We start from the raw sequence: 14,042 nt of genomic DNA on the forward strand, positions 1-14,042 counted from the left end.
GGAATTTTTTGTTTGTTGACGCTGTGCCCTTCTGAATGTGAGCAATACTCTATATGTTGTGGTCTTCTGTATGCACAGACATTTAAAAATCCAAGTATAACAGTTTGTCAATGTGAATGGCACTTGGTGATCTTGTATTGTGCACAGTGATTTCATGGACTTATTATCCACTAAAAAGCTAAGCTGTGTTCACTCTACAAGATCTCAGGAATAAACAGCACAACCAGAACCAGCAATCATCAAGAAAGAATAAATATTTTTTTCTGTTTGTACTTAAACATGATGCAAACACCGTGCGTCCCACCTCCTCCCTGCTCATGCAGATGCACTATTTACAGGTTTGAAAAATACTGCTGTCTTCTGTTCAGTTTAATCTTGTTTTGTTTTTAAAAGTCATGTACAAAGCTATTTTTTATTTTTCTTCAATTTTTTTCAAATTTCCAAAGCTGTTCAGTTCCAACCCAGGGTAAGAAAAGGTGCCAGGGATAATCTGAAGACATTAGGTAAAGAGAAGGATGGCTAAACAGTGGCAAGACAAAAGACTTGTATAACGCAGGACAGAAGACATAGGTTGAAAGGACAACTGGGAAGGGTATGGAAGGGAGGTCTGCCTTTCTGTAGAAAGCAGTGAAAGGGAAATCGGCTTGATTATGGCAAGCCAGTTAGGAAAAAGCATAGCAAATAGCTGAGGGGGCTGTACACATTTTAACACCTTAGCAACAAAAGGGACCAGCATTATTTTTGTCAGATATTTTGCCAAGAAAAATCAAGGCTTTGCCAGTCGCCATGTGCCAAAGGGTTAAACATGCCTACAATACTGTCAAACCAACGCCTCTGCTAGTTGCTTTCCTTTTATCACAATATAATTTACTTAAACTTTCAAAAAAAAAAAAAAAAAAAAAAAAAGGAAACCCCAAAAAAATGAATAAAAATAAACCAAAGTCTGGCAGGAGCGCAAGAAATGAGAGCAAGGGAGGGAAAGGGGAGACAGCAAAATGTGCAGGGTCGGCCTCAGGGCGCATATTTGCATTTTAATGGGCATTGAAATCTAGTGTCAGGTGGCAACAGAGGTTGGTCTGTGTAAAGGGCTCAGTCCTCAATATATTCCCACAAGTCCTTTTCATAACCTTCGTGCACATGAAGCAGCAGAACCCGCCTCCTACTCTCACAGTATCTGAAAAAAGCAAGAACAACAAAGTGGTTAATACGGAATCAAGGTTTTAAAAAAAGTCACAAAAGTAGCATGAAGGCTTTGATTGCCGACCTTGTTCTGAAAGTGCTAGTTGTCCGTTTCCATTATGTTGTTATAAAACATCATAAAATGTCAAGACAGTATAAAACACCTCCACAAAATGGCCCCGTTTTGTAGACACCATCGAAAACATCTTATTATCACCAAAATGTTTTGGAAATAAAAGTAAATGCTGGTATTGAAGTGGTTAAAACCTGAAGCTTGGTAATAGGACACTAGATACAAGGCATTAATAAAATGTACAAATCATACCGTGTTTCCCCGAAAGGAAGACCTACCCTGAAAATAAGACCTAGTGCAATATTCGAGGAGGGCTGCAATATAAGCCCTCCCCCCAAAATAAGTCCCAATTTAAAATGGTTGTAAACTGCTAGAATCCTCTCTATTACAGTAGTATACAGTGGGGACGGAAAGTATTCAGACCCCCTTAAATTTTTCACTCTTGTTATATTGCAGCCATTTGCTAAAATAATTTAAGTTTATTTTTTTTTCCCTCATTAATGTACACACAGCACCCCATATTGACAGAAAAACACAAAATTGACGACATTTTTGCAGATTTATTAAAAAGAAAAACTGAAATATCACATGGTCCTAAGTGTTCAGACCCTTTGCTGTGACACTCATATTTAACTCAGGTGCTGTCCATTTCTTCTGATCATCCTTGAGATGGTTCTACACCTTCATTTGAGTCCAGCTGTGTTTGATTATACTTATTGGACTTGATTAGGAAAGCCACACACCTGTCTATATAAGACCTTACAGCTCACAGTGCATGTCAGAGCAAATGAGAATCATGAGGTCAAAGGAACTGCCTGAAGAGCTCAGAGACAGAATTGTGGCAAGGCACAGATCTGGCCAAGGTTACAAAAAAAAAAAATTCTGCTGCACTTAAGGTTCCTAAGAGCACAGTGGCCTCCATAATCCTTAAATGGAAGACGTTTTGGACGACCAGAACCCTTCCTAGAGCTGGCCGTCTGGCCAAACTGAGCTATAGGGGGAGAAGAGCCTTGGTGAGAGGTAAAGAAGTACCCAAAGATTACTGTGGCTGAGCTCCAGAGATGCAGTCGGGAGATGGGAGAAAGTTGTAGAAAGTCAACCATCGCTGCAGCCCGCCACCAGTCGGGGCTTTATGGCAGAGTGACCCAACGGAAACCTCTCCTCAGTGCAAGACACATGAAAGCCTGCATGGAGTTTGCTAAAAAAATACTTGAATGACTCCAAGATGGTGAGAAATAAGATTCCCTGGTCTGATGAGACCAAGATAGAACTTTTTGGCCTTAATTCTAAGCGGTATGTGTGGAGAAAACCAGGCACTGCTCATCACCATTCCAATACAGTCCCAACAGTGAAGCATGGTGGTGGCAGCATCATGCTGTGGGGGTGTTTTTCAGCTGCAGGGACAGGACGACTGGTTGCAATCGAGGGAAAGATGAATGCGGCCAAGTACAGGGATATCCTGGACAAAAACCTTCTCCAGAGTGCTCAGGACCTCAGACTGGGCCGAAGGTTTACCTTCCAACAAGACAATGACCCTAAGCACACAGCTAAAATAACAAAGGAGTGGCTTCACAACAACTCCGTGACTGTTCTTGAATGGCCCAGCCAGAGCCCTGACTTAAACCCAATTGAGCATCTCTGGAGAGACCTAAAAATGGCTGTCCACCAACGTGAGTAGAATTATAAGGGTCTATGAATGTTGAGTTATATATATGTATGTATATAGAGACTGTCGTTTTAAGAATTGCAATACACTTTCTTGCTTCTTCTTAGACAGAGTTTTTAGTCTATGATGACCTTCACCACCAGATAAAAAGCAACACTTTACTCCCAAAAATGGACAGTCTTATCTAGCTGGTCTGAACCAGTACCAAGATGGCGGAATCCCACGTTTCCTTTTGCTATCAGTTGCATGATGTAACCACCCATTTAACTGTTCCCTTGCTACTAAGAAGATATGAATGCTGATTGGACTAAGCTATACGATCACACCTATAACACGCCTAGTACTTATGCATATTCATAAAGTATAAATTGTACAACCCGTAGATGTAAGCTCAGAGACACTTCCTGCTTCGTTCAGCCTGGTAGAGATGGAAGTCTGTCTGTTTTGTGTCTCTCCACTGCAGTGTTTGTATACAATAAAGCACCTAATAATCTTAAGATCTGGGACTCACTATCTCATCATCTGTCTTGTTTTTGAGACCCCTAAATCGGATTTAACAAATGGTGCCTTTCGACGCGGATACAGTCCAGTGGGCTCCCAGCCAGAGAGACAAGAAACTCACACTGGGCAGACAAGTGGCCACGGTAAGAAACTGTTATTCTTACTTATTCTGCTCTCCGTGGCGAGTAATTAGTTGGTGTCTGGGATCCATTGGCTGAAGGAGTCTTATACTATTGATGAGATGGTGTGATTAAGGTAAAAAAAAAAAATTTGAGTGCAAACCAGAGTAATATTGATGTTACACAGTTTGACCCAAATCACTCCTTTACTTTACCTGTTGCAGAAATAATAGAGCCGATAATAATTATCAATGTTGATGTTTTGTTTCTATACTTGTGGTGTCAATAGATTTATGAGACTTGTGAGAAGGTCTGACCAGAGGACTGTAGTAGTGAGCCTGTGTGGTGAGTAATGCCTATAGTGTACAGGCCTGTGTGGCCAAGTGTAATAAAGTGCCATTTGACGGCTACTGTGTGTAGCTCAGGAGAAATTTTGGGTGACGACCCACAAATTTTGTAAGTAGAGACTCGAGAGTAAGAACTCTAGAATGGGAGTACGGCGCTCCCATTGGCCTTTTAAACCTGGGAAAGGTAGATGTGGCACAAGTAAGTCCTTTGACTGACATGACAGACACAAAGATATGGACAGTGGTTAAGAAATGACACCAAGACTAGAGCTGATCTAGTACCAGGAGTTATGATCAACTTGGGTTTCTGTGTATGTTAATTTTTATGACAGAGTTGAATAAGGTGATTAAATGTGTAAAATGGATTTTTGAAAGTATGCAATTGTTATCTAAATGTTTAAGAAATGTTAAAAAAGCAGAAAAATAATGCTGAGTATCGCTGAGTTGAAAAATAAGCATGAGAAATCATTTTTGGGATGAGAGAAGCCTGTTCACAGATTCCTCACCTCCCACCTTTTTGCTCTGAGTAAGGAGTGAGGTTCTCCCCTTCACATTCCTGTTTAAAAATTGTGTACAGTAAAACCTTGGTTTGAGAGCGTTTTGCAAGACAAGCAAAATGTTTTAATAAATTTTGCCTTAATATACAAGCAATGTCTTGATATAAGAGTAGCGTCATGTCAGAACTGAGTATAAAAAAAAAAAAAAAAAAAAGAGAGAGGAGCCTCTAAGTGTAGCAATATGGTTACATTTAATGAAGGTACAACATTTAGCAACTTATTGCTACACTTAGAGGTGCCTGTCTTCTCTTTTATACCCTGTAAAAAAAATGCTTTGATATACAAGTGCTTTGGATTACAAGCATGTTTCTGGAACAAATTATGCTCGCAAACCAAGGTTTTACTGTATTTGTAGAAAAGAGACAGGTGGTTTGCAGATATTTTCTTAAAAAGATTGTGCCCGTCTGAAGCCAGAGATTTTTGTTTTTTAAATCTAAGTACAGTACAAAATTGTAGACGAGGGGATTGAACAGTGCAGAGGAGAGGTGTCAGAAGGTTGTGGATGATTTAGAGAAGTAGATAGTGGACATGGAGGTGGAGAAAGAACTGAGATTTCAGGATAGACAGTAGGAATGCTGATGTGATGAGACTTGGGGAATCAACAGGGAAATGGTTAATGGCAACAAGACTGGGGAAATGGTTTGAAGGATTTGGGGGCGAATTGCACTGTGGAGAAGTGGACAGAATGTTGTGGAATTATTGTCAAGTGGCTTGATGGATGTGAGAAAAAAAGAATGCAGCAGACTGAATGCTTTTATAGCCCACAATGATGGGCAATGAGCTGTTTCTCAGAAACCAGGGAATGCAGATTGCCTGACAGATGTAAGCAGAAGAAAGAGGGATGATGATAAATATGGTGTCTAAAGCAGTGTGAACTTTTTGAACACAAAGAAGTTAATTTGTGCATCTCTGAGACGGATGGTAAATACACTTTTGTAACATTATGCTTTCCACAACTAACAGATCAGGAAATTTCATGCTTAGTGGATTTTGGCTTTGCCAGGACTATAATTCAAAAGTCCGCCTACCAAAAAACATCCCCCTAACATCTGGGCCACTAGAAGTTGGAGTGGGAGGGAAATCTACCTCTCTCAAGGAAACGCCCCAATACAAATTGGAATTATAAGCCACAATATGTTTTATAAGCTGCTTGTCTCTGACACTGTACCATGCAACCTATTAGGAAGAGACCTACTGGAGTTACTTACAAGCCTGTGTACAGTGTACACCCAACGGAATAGAAGTACATGTTGGAGAATTAGTATTAGTATCTACTGTCACCAGATCAACTCGCTGGTGTTCGAGTACAAATAAAAGAATTACTTGAAGCAGGTGTAATAAAACAAAGTAGAGCACAGACGCCATTGTTTCCTACAAAGAAAAAGGTCAAAGAAAAAAAAGGAGAAAAGCCAGTATATCGAAAGGTACATGATTCAAGGGCCATCAATCACATCGAGGAAGGCACTCCTGTTGTCCAAATCTCAGTACTTTGTTCAATGAGATACCTACAGGAACACGGGTGTACACCGTAATATAACTGGCAAATGCTTTCTTCAGTGTCGCCTTGGATGAAGAGAACCAAGAACTCTTTGCTTTCCAATTTGAAGGAGAAAATGTTTATGCTCATCTGATGCTAGAGACCAGCAACATGAAGAAAAAGATGGTGACAAAGGCAAGGATGGGACTGGTGCCAGTACTTTAGCATTAAGATCAACTGAGGGGTGTCCAATTTGTCTGAACAGTCTTTCTCTGGAGGCTGGCTCCAGAAGTATGTTGTCACGTTTGCTTTATATCCTGTCCTGTTGACCGCAAACCCTTTCAAACCGTGTATGAAATAGATCCGGTTGGTGGATGCCATGTTGTGGCAAGAACACAAAAAGAAAACTGCAGCTGCAACCTGCGCCAGTGGTGCTGTACAAGATGGAAGATATGCTTTAGAACGGATGTTATGAAGAAATTTGCAAACTAAATCTTGAAAAGAGCAAGGACAAAACATTTGTTATCAGCAAGGCTGAGCGAGTATGAAGCAATCCTGCTTGAATTTGGAAAAATAGAAGTGAAAAGATGTACTACAATCAGTCATGCCAGATTTTTTTCCTAGAGAGAGAAGAAGACCTCAAAGAGGAGGGTGACCACATCTGCTTAAGATTTATGGAAGAAGAAATGCAGCAAATCTCCCCAGTAAAGGACACTCCTCTTGAAAGTTCTGATCTGATCATGTTTGCAGAGGGTTCACGTCTGTACAAAGATGGAGTACCCAAGCATGGCATATGCGGTGACAACATTGGAGGAAGTGATTAAGACCCAACTACTCCCTTCATAACTTTCAGCGCAGGTTGCCAAAGTGTTAGTACTTACCAGAGTCTGTGAGGCCACAAAGGATCAAACAGTCAACATCTACACTGATAGCGAGTATGCTCTCGAAGTAGTCCATGATTATGGACCCATAAGGAAGAACAGAAGATTCACAACTGCTGCAAGACAACCAATTCAAAACTGGAAATATGTTCAAGAACTTTTTGAAGCAGTCACCCTCCCAAAGGAAGTAGCCATCCTGAAGGTCAAGGCATATACTGCCAGGAAGACTGCTGAAACACTGGAAGCAATCATGACCCTAATCACTGATTTTGCAAAGGAATAAGAAGCCCGTAACAGATTGAAGAAAAAGAAGAGAATATTCAAAGTAAAAGAACGGATTAAGAAATTGCAAGAATCTGAACCTGATGCTTGGAATGAAATCATGAAAAGGGACAGAGCAAAGAAGAACCAAGAAGGACTTTTGTGCAAGGAAAATGGAATATGTGTCCCACCTCAAACAGAGAAGATTATCCTGCAACTAGCCCAAGGCCCGAGTCATGTAGGCCCTAAGACAATGGAGAGAAACATAAGCAAGACTGGATAGTTTATTCGATACTCCAGAAATTCATGTCAAGACTTTGTTGAGGGATGCATAATCTGTGCTAAAAATAACCCAGGAAAACAGACCAGTAGTGACACAAAGACATTTGGCCAAGCCACTTTTCCTTTTCCAAAGACTTCAGATTGATTACATCTATTTGCCCATATCATGCCAATATCAATGTTTGTTATGTTTGTTGTGTGGAGACATGTTTTCAAGCCGAATAGAAGCCTGCCTGGTGGTTGAAGCAGATGCCAAGACAACAGCAAAGAAGCCTTTTTCCGAAGTAATATGCTGCTTTGGAGTCCCTGAAACTATAGAGAGTGACAGAGGAACACATTTCACTGGACAGATCATGCAAATTATATACAAGGATTTGGCAATTGAGCAGGCCTTCCATGCCCCTATCATCCTCAGAGTTCAGGGAAGATAGAAAAATTATAGTGGAATCATTAAGGAAGGGCTAGCTAAATGAATGCAGGAATGGGAGGAAGGGTCAGTAAAGAAACAGTGGCCAGGACTGTTGCCTCTGGTTCTTTACAACATCAGGAATACCCCTACTTATAGGTTAGAGAACTCGAGCCCTTATGAGATTTTGTTTTGGGGCCCACCTAAGACAGGGTTGTATTTTCCACATCAGACTGCTGTAATGTATAATGATTATGTTTTGTAATTGTCCAATACAAGCAACTAACTGCAATGCACAAATTTGTTTTTGATTCAATTCCAGATCAACTAACTGGAACACACGAATTATAGCCAGGTGATTGGGTCCTAGTAAAAGAACATGTGAAAGTATCTTTGGGACCAAAGTTAGAAGGACCCTACGAAGTGTTCCTGACAACTGCTACAGCTGTAAACTGACATGGATATATGCCAGCCATTGCAAGAAAATACAGCTAATTTGAAAAGATGAGTGAACTACTGTTATGTCTTTGCTTGATCTTAGCAGTCAAAGCTAGAGATGAAAACTGCCTGTACAAATTACACATGCTAACAGGCATAAGGAGTAATTTGAGTAATTGCTAGATATGTTCACATAGGCCAGACAGTTCAAAAAAAGGCACACACCTGGTACCCATTTACTTTCATTTTGAAATTAAGCCATACAAAGCTGCCAAAAATACTAGTATGTCTAGAAATACCACAAATGTTCTATTATTATGAAAATTAATTTTATGCTAAATGTAACTTAAGGCCTTTGGGAATATCCCCTTGTTTAGTAAGAGAAAGAGGCATACAATGTGACAATATGATAGGAAATATGACAAACCCAGATTACACTGTTTAGAAATGGTAAATTTTCATGGATTCAACAGACATTTTTTTTGTTCTCATAGGAATCATCGTTATAGGCTTGCTTGTTTTTTTCAGGTGTGCTAAATGTGAAATACAAGGATTACTACAATGGCAGTTAGAACTGAGGAAGATGACCCCAAGGAAGAGATAGAGTGTTATCAGATAGTCAGATTAACAGATTCGTATGATGCCAAGATGGGTGATACGAATGAGTAAAAGACATGTTATCCACATACACCCTAAGAAGAACTTTGCTCCACTTAGATGTGAAGTAGTACTGTGGAACCTCTGGTATCATACTAGGTAGGGAAGATATGGTAGTGACCCCTCCATAGGGGTCAAGAGGAGGGAAATGAGAATTATAGAGGTCTGATAATGTTGAGTTTTATATATATATATATATATATATATATATATATATATATATATATATATATATATATATATAGAGAGACTGTTGCTTTAAGAATTGTAATACACTTTCTTGCTTCTACGTCTATGATGACCTTCACCGCCAGGTAAAAAGCAACCATTTACTCCCTCTTTGCTCTGAGAAATGGACAGTCTTATCCAGCTGGTCTGAACCAGTACCAAGATGGCGGAGCCCATGTTTCCTTTCGCTTTCTATCAGTCACATGATGTAACCACCCATTTAACTGTTCCCTTGCTACTAAGATATGAATGCTGATTAGACTAAACTATACAATCACACCTATAACACACCTAGTACTTATGCATATTCATAAAGTATAAATTGCATAACCCGTAGATGTAAGCTCAGAGACACTTCCTGCTTTGTTCCGCCTGGTAGAGATGGAAGTCGGTCTGTGTTGTGTCTCTCCACTGCAGTGTTTGTATACAATAAAGCACCTAATAATCTTAAGATCTGGACTTACTATCTCATCATCTGTCTTGTTTTTGAGACCCCTAAATGGGATTTAACAAACGTTTACCATCCAACCTGAGAGAACTGGAGAGGATCTGCAAGGAGGAATGGCAGAGGATCCCCAAATCCAGGTGTGAAAAACTTGTTGCATCTTTCCCAAAAAGACTCATGGCTGTATTAGATCAAAAGTGTGCTTCTACTAAATACTGAGCAAAGGGTCTGAATACTTAGGACCATGTGATATTTCACTTTTTCTTTTTTAATAAATCTGCAAAAATGTCAACAATTCTGTGTTTTTCTGTCAATATAGGGTGCTGTGCGTACATTAATGAGGAAAAAAATGAACTTAAAATTATTTTAGCAAATGGCTGCAATATAACAAAGAGTGAAAAATGTAAGGGGGTCTGAATACTTTCCGTCCTCACTGTATAATGTAAAAGATGTGTCTCTCTGTAATCTAATTGATTCAAGTACCTTCGGTACAGAGCCGCTCAGCTGGTCTCTAGCTGCTCTCCTCCGAGCTGTCAGCGGGGGGATCTCGGGCACCCCTATGCAGTGCTCAGAGCGGGGAAGAGAGCTCTGGCGGGTCATGAAAGTGCCAAGCAGCGCTCATCTGATCTCCAGCTGCTCTCTTCTCCCAGCGGGGGGATCTCAGGCCCCCCTCCCTCTGCAGTGCTCCGAGCAGGGAAAACAGCTCCAGTGGGTCACGAAAGCGCCAAGTGGCGCTACAAGAAGGTATTTGACAATCAGATTACAGGAAAACACACCTTTTCCATTATATACTACTGTAATAAAGAGGATTCTAGCATTTCACAACCACTTTTACTATGTTCACACTGGGGATTCCTGACATCAGGGAGGGAGGGGGGAAGAGAGGATATCACATTAAATGGCAAGCCCTACCCTATTAAATGGCAAGCCCTACCCCAAAAAATAAGCCCTACTGTGTTTTTGGTTGCCAAAATTAATATAAGACCCGGGCTTTATTTTTGAAGAAACACGGTACACAAAGGGAGGAGGTGGTGAAGGGGTTAAGGTGCAGGATAAAGGAAAGGAGTGTTTACATCTGTGATCACTTTATTTGGTCATTACCATTGATCATAGACTCATATCAATTGGCTCTGTACAAGAGGTCCACGCTGCTCGCAGGTGAGCCGACTCCAACAGTATGACCTCCTCACCGCAGGGTGCTCGCCCAGTCGTAGCTGAAGCAATAATGAAAGGAAATTCCGGATGGCTGCACACCAATCTGAGATCCAAATGCCTTTATTCACATAAAACCATAAAGAACATGGGGAGTACTTTCATAAAGCACAATTTGTGTGTGAAACATGTAAGCCGTGCCTCCCTTGCTAGTACATGTAATGCTCTTCATGTTCTTTGTGGTTTTATGTGAATAAAGGCATTTGGATCTCAGTTTGGTGTGCAGCCATCCAAGCTTTCTTTTCATTATGGCTCTGTACATTGTGCTGTGATCTGTGCAGTCTAACAATGCCTCAGATCACATCCATATTGGCGCACTGCCTGCCTGTGTGTTTTCTGAAGTGCTGTTTATAAACAGCACTCCAGAAATACGCGTCCATCACTCAAAATTGCAGCTAAATAGTAAAGTGGTATTCTATTTTAAACCATCAAAAGTGGAAGTTCTGCCCTGCAGAGGTTCCTGCGATTACATTAATTAGTGAGAAGACTTCTGTCACACTTCTTGGATTTAGTTTCAGTGTGGTCCTGGGCTTTTACTGGTTTCAGTGTTAAAGCTTAATTGAACACTCCGTTTATATCAAATATGGGCACAAAACAAAACAGTGTTAAAATTACCTTACATCTTAAAGTGGAACTACACTGCATCTGAGCATCACAAACCAAAAACGCAGTAATTTTGAATACTCAACAAACTCGCCCATCAATTTCTCCATGCTTTATTCTGCTGAGTAATCACTTTGAAAACACCCCCCCTAGCATTATTGCCCATAACCATCTTGAGTAAGGGCAGATGACTCATGTAGCATTTACTTCCTGTAACTCATCTGCCCTTAGCTCAGGCATGCAGGAGAGTGTGCTTAGCTGAGCCTCTCCTCCCCTCCTGGGATGTATGGCCTCATTTGCCTAGGCTTCGAAACCAGGCAGAAACTGAAGAAATATAAAAGAAAAAAAACAAAAGCACAAATAAAACAAGTAAACATGTTATACTTTATCCATTTACTAAGGCTAGCAGCATAAGAATTAAAAATAGTCAATGTTGATTGAAATAGTGAAGTTCCGCTTTAGGTTTCTTTCTAAAGCGGCTACAGTCCAGGCAGAAAGGCCTGTCCCCTGCCAACAGCTGCATGGTTACCCATGCTCACTATTGGGATGATCTCTCTACATAGGTCTGACACATCCCCTTACCGAGACAGACCTATAGCTCTGCAATCAAAAAAGCCTATTCTCTCTCTGTGGATTTGAAAGCTCTAGCTGTGATGCACAGTGGGAGTATCAGAATTCTGCAGAGAGATTACCACTTTTCCAGAGAGAGCAAGGGCCCCACTATGCAGGAAATGGCAGGTGATAGGCCTTTTCGGCTTAGACTATAGCTGCTTTGGAAAGAAAATTAACTTAAAGGCCTGGTTTACATGCGACTTCAGATGCGACTTGAATCGCACAATTGAAATCACAGTTTTCAAGGGTGCCCGTTCACATCAATGCAACTCAGCATGGCACGATTGTGGAAAAAGGTTCCTTTACTACTATGGTGCGATTCCAGGGGGACTTTAGTTCCAAATCATATGCAAACCTTATCAAAGTTGCTGCTGCAGCTATACAATGAGGGTAGTCCTGATGACTGTTAAACAGAAGGTAATTCTGAGGCTGCTTTATATGATGAGGAAACATCTGGGGCACAGAGGCATGTACAATGGGCTACTTTCAATTGTGGCAGATGTAAATTAGTTTTATGGAGATTTTACTGCATGTGAGAGACATAGCCCATTTTTACAATCCACAAGTCTATTACTGAAACATGTGTACTGCTGCACTTGCCGCCACTATACCGAGATGCAATTCTGCACTCGCCACCACTGCACTGGCGCACAATTCAGCATTCGTCGACACTGCACCAAAATACACTTTTTCACATGCAGTCATGCACTTTTGCACTCACTGACACTTCACCAATGTGCACGTAAACATTTGCTACCAGTGCAAAAATGTGCACTTATTAATTTGCTACCACCTAATTCCACTTAACAGGCACTCTTTGGCTTATAAGCATGTACAAAAATATAGGATTCCTATTGGTTTGTGTATTCACCCCATACAGTTATCAGAATTCAAATATTTTTTTTGCGATAGTGTGATCCTTAATTAGGCGTGAATACGAATCTCAAAATTTGTCTTCCAAGATTTTTCCCAATTCGACATTTGTTGATGAACACCAGTATACCTATGGGGAAAGTATACTCAGCGTTTGCTTAGCAAAACCCTTTCTCAGAAGTACAGTCAGCCTGAAGATGGCTACCTCATACTGACAGTACAAAGAATTACAGAACAAAAAATACAGTTGTCATAACAAATCAAAACAATTTGTTATATACGGTGTGTTGGTCTGCTTTAATGTGTCCTTTCACATACAACTATAGAACAGAAATTGCAGATTGCATCAAAGAGAGAATACCTGTACTTGTCTTGTACTTTCTGCTTTATGTCTTGAAGAGAATCCTGGGAAATATCCCTTTCTAAATATCCAGACAGAACTTCTGTCGCATTCTCTAAGTCAGCTTGATTATTCTACACAGGATAAAAGAAAAAAACACACAAAGATTAATAAAGTAAACAAATTATCAAACCTTTTACTATTTTGAAATATAGGCCACTGCACATAAGGATGAACATACAATACAAAAATAACGTGTTCATAACGCGTTGACATGTTAAAGCCCAAGTCCAGGATTGCCCGAAATTCACTCTTGCAGTAGGCTTCCCATCTGCAGTGCATTAGGCCCAGGGGGTAAATTCCAGGCTCTATCACATACCTGTCTACCCACTTTAGTGCTCTCCTCCTCTGCACCAAGCTCAAGGCTTTGAGCAGAGTCTTGACAAAATTACCCATTAAAAGTATGTTGAGGAGGCTGGAGTGTGACCATGGCCGGCCCCACAGCTTACAGAGGCAGGGCACAGTACTGGCAAGACCATGATGAAGTAAGGAATAGGGTTTTTCTCCTTATTCCTGTATCGCTAGGCATGAAAAACCTTGGCAGTGCCAGGGGACCCAATGCAAGAATACATTTTTGATAATCTTGGTGTTGGATTTTAAGCAATAAAAGGTGCCCCTAACACAGACAGGTAGGTATGTGGTATATTTCTGTTCCTGCACTGACTTCTGTATGTCTGCAGAAATGTGCATGCTGAATTTATTAGTCTTTTAAATGTAATTATGAAAGTTAAAGTGATTGTAAAGTCTAATTTTTTTCCTATAAAAATAACATGTTATACTTACCTTGTCTGTTGCAGTGAATTTGCACAGAGCAGCCCAGATCCT

General features: G+C 40.5%; 1 protein-coding gene across 1 annotated transcript in view; it reads right to left on the reverse strand.

Annotated features, from left to right (window-relative positions):
* Window positions 1–351: 351 nt before the first annotated feature.
* Window positions 352–14,042, reverse strand: part of ARIH1 (ariadne RBR E3 ubiquitin protein ligase 1) — an 82,552-nt gene continuing 68,861 nt past the window's right edge. Inside the window, exons 13-14 of the mRNA XM_073619098.1 lie at window positions 13,179–13,291; window positions 352–1,174 (exon numbers count right to left, since the gene is read on the reverse strand). Of these exons, the coding sequence (XP_073475199.1) occupies window positions 1,090–1,174; window positions 13,179–13,291 (198 nt within the window). The 3' untranslated portion in view covers window positions 352–1,089. The remainder of the gene's footprint in view (window positions 1,175–13,178; window positions 13,292–14,042) is intronic.

Source organism: Aquarana catesbeiana, linkage group LG03, assembly GCF_042186555.1.
Source record: "Aquarana catesbeiana isolate 2022-GZ linkage group LG03, ASM4218655v1, whole genome shotgun sequence".
NCBI classification, from domain to species: domain Eukaryota; kingdom Metazoa; phylum Chordata; class Amphibia; order Anura; family Ranidae; genus Aquarana; species Aquarana catesbeiana.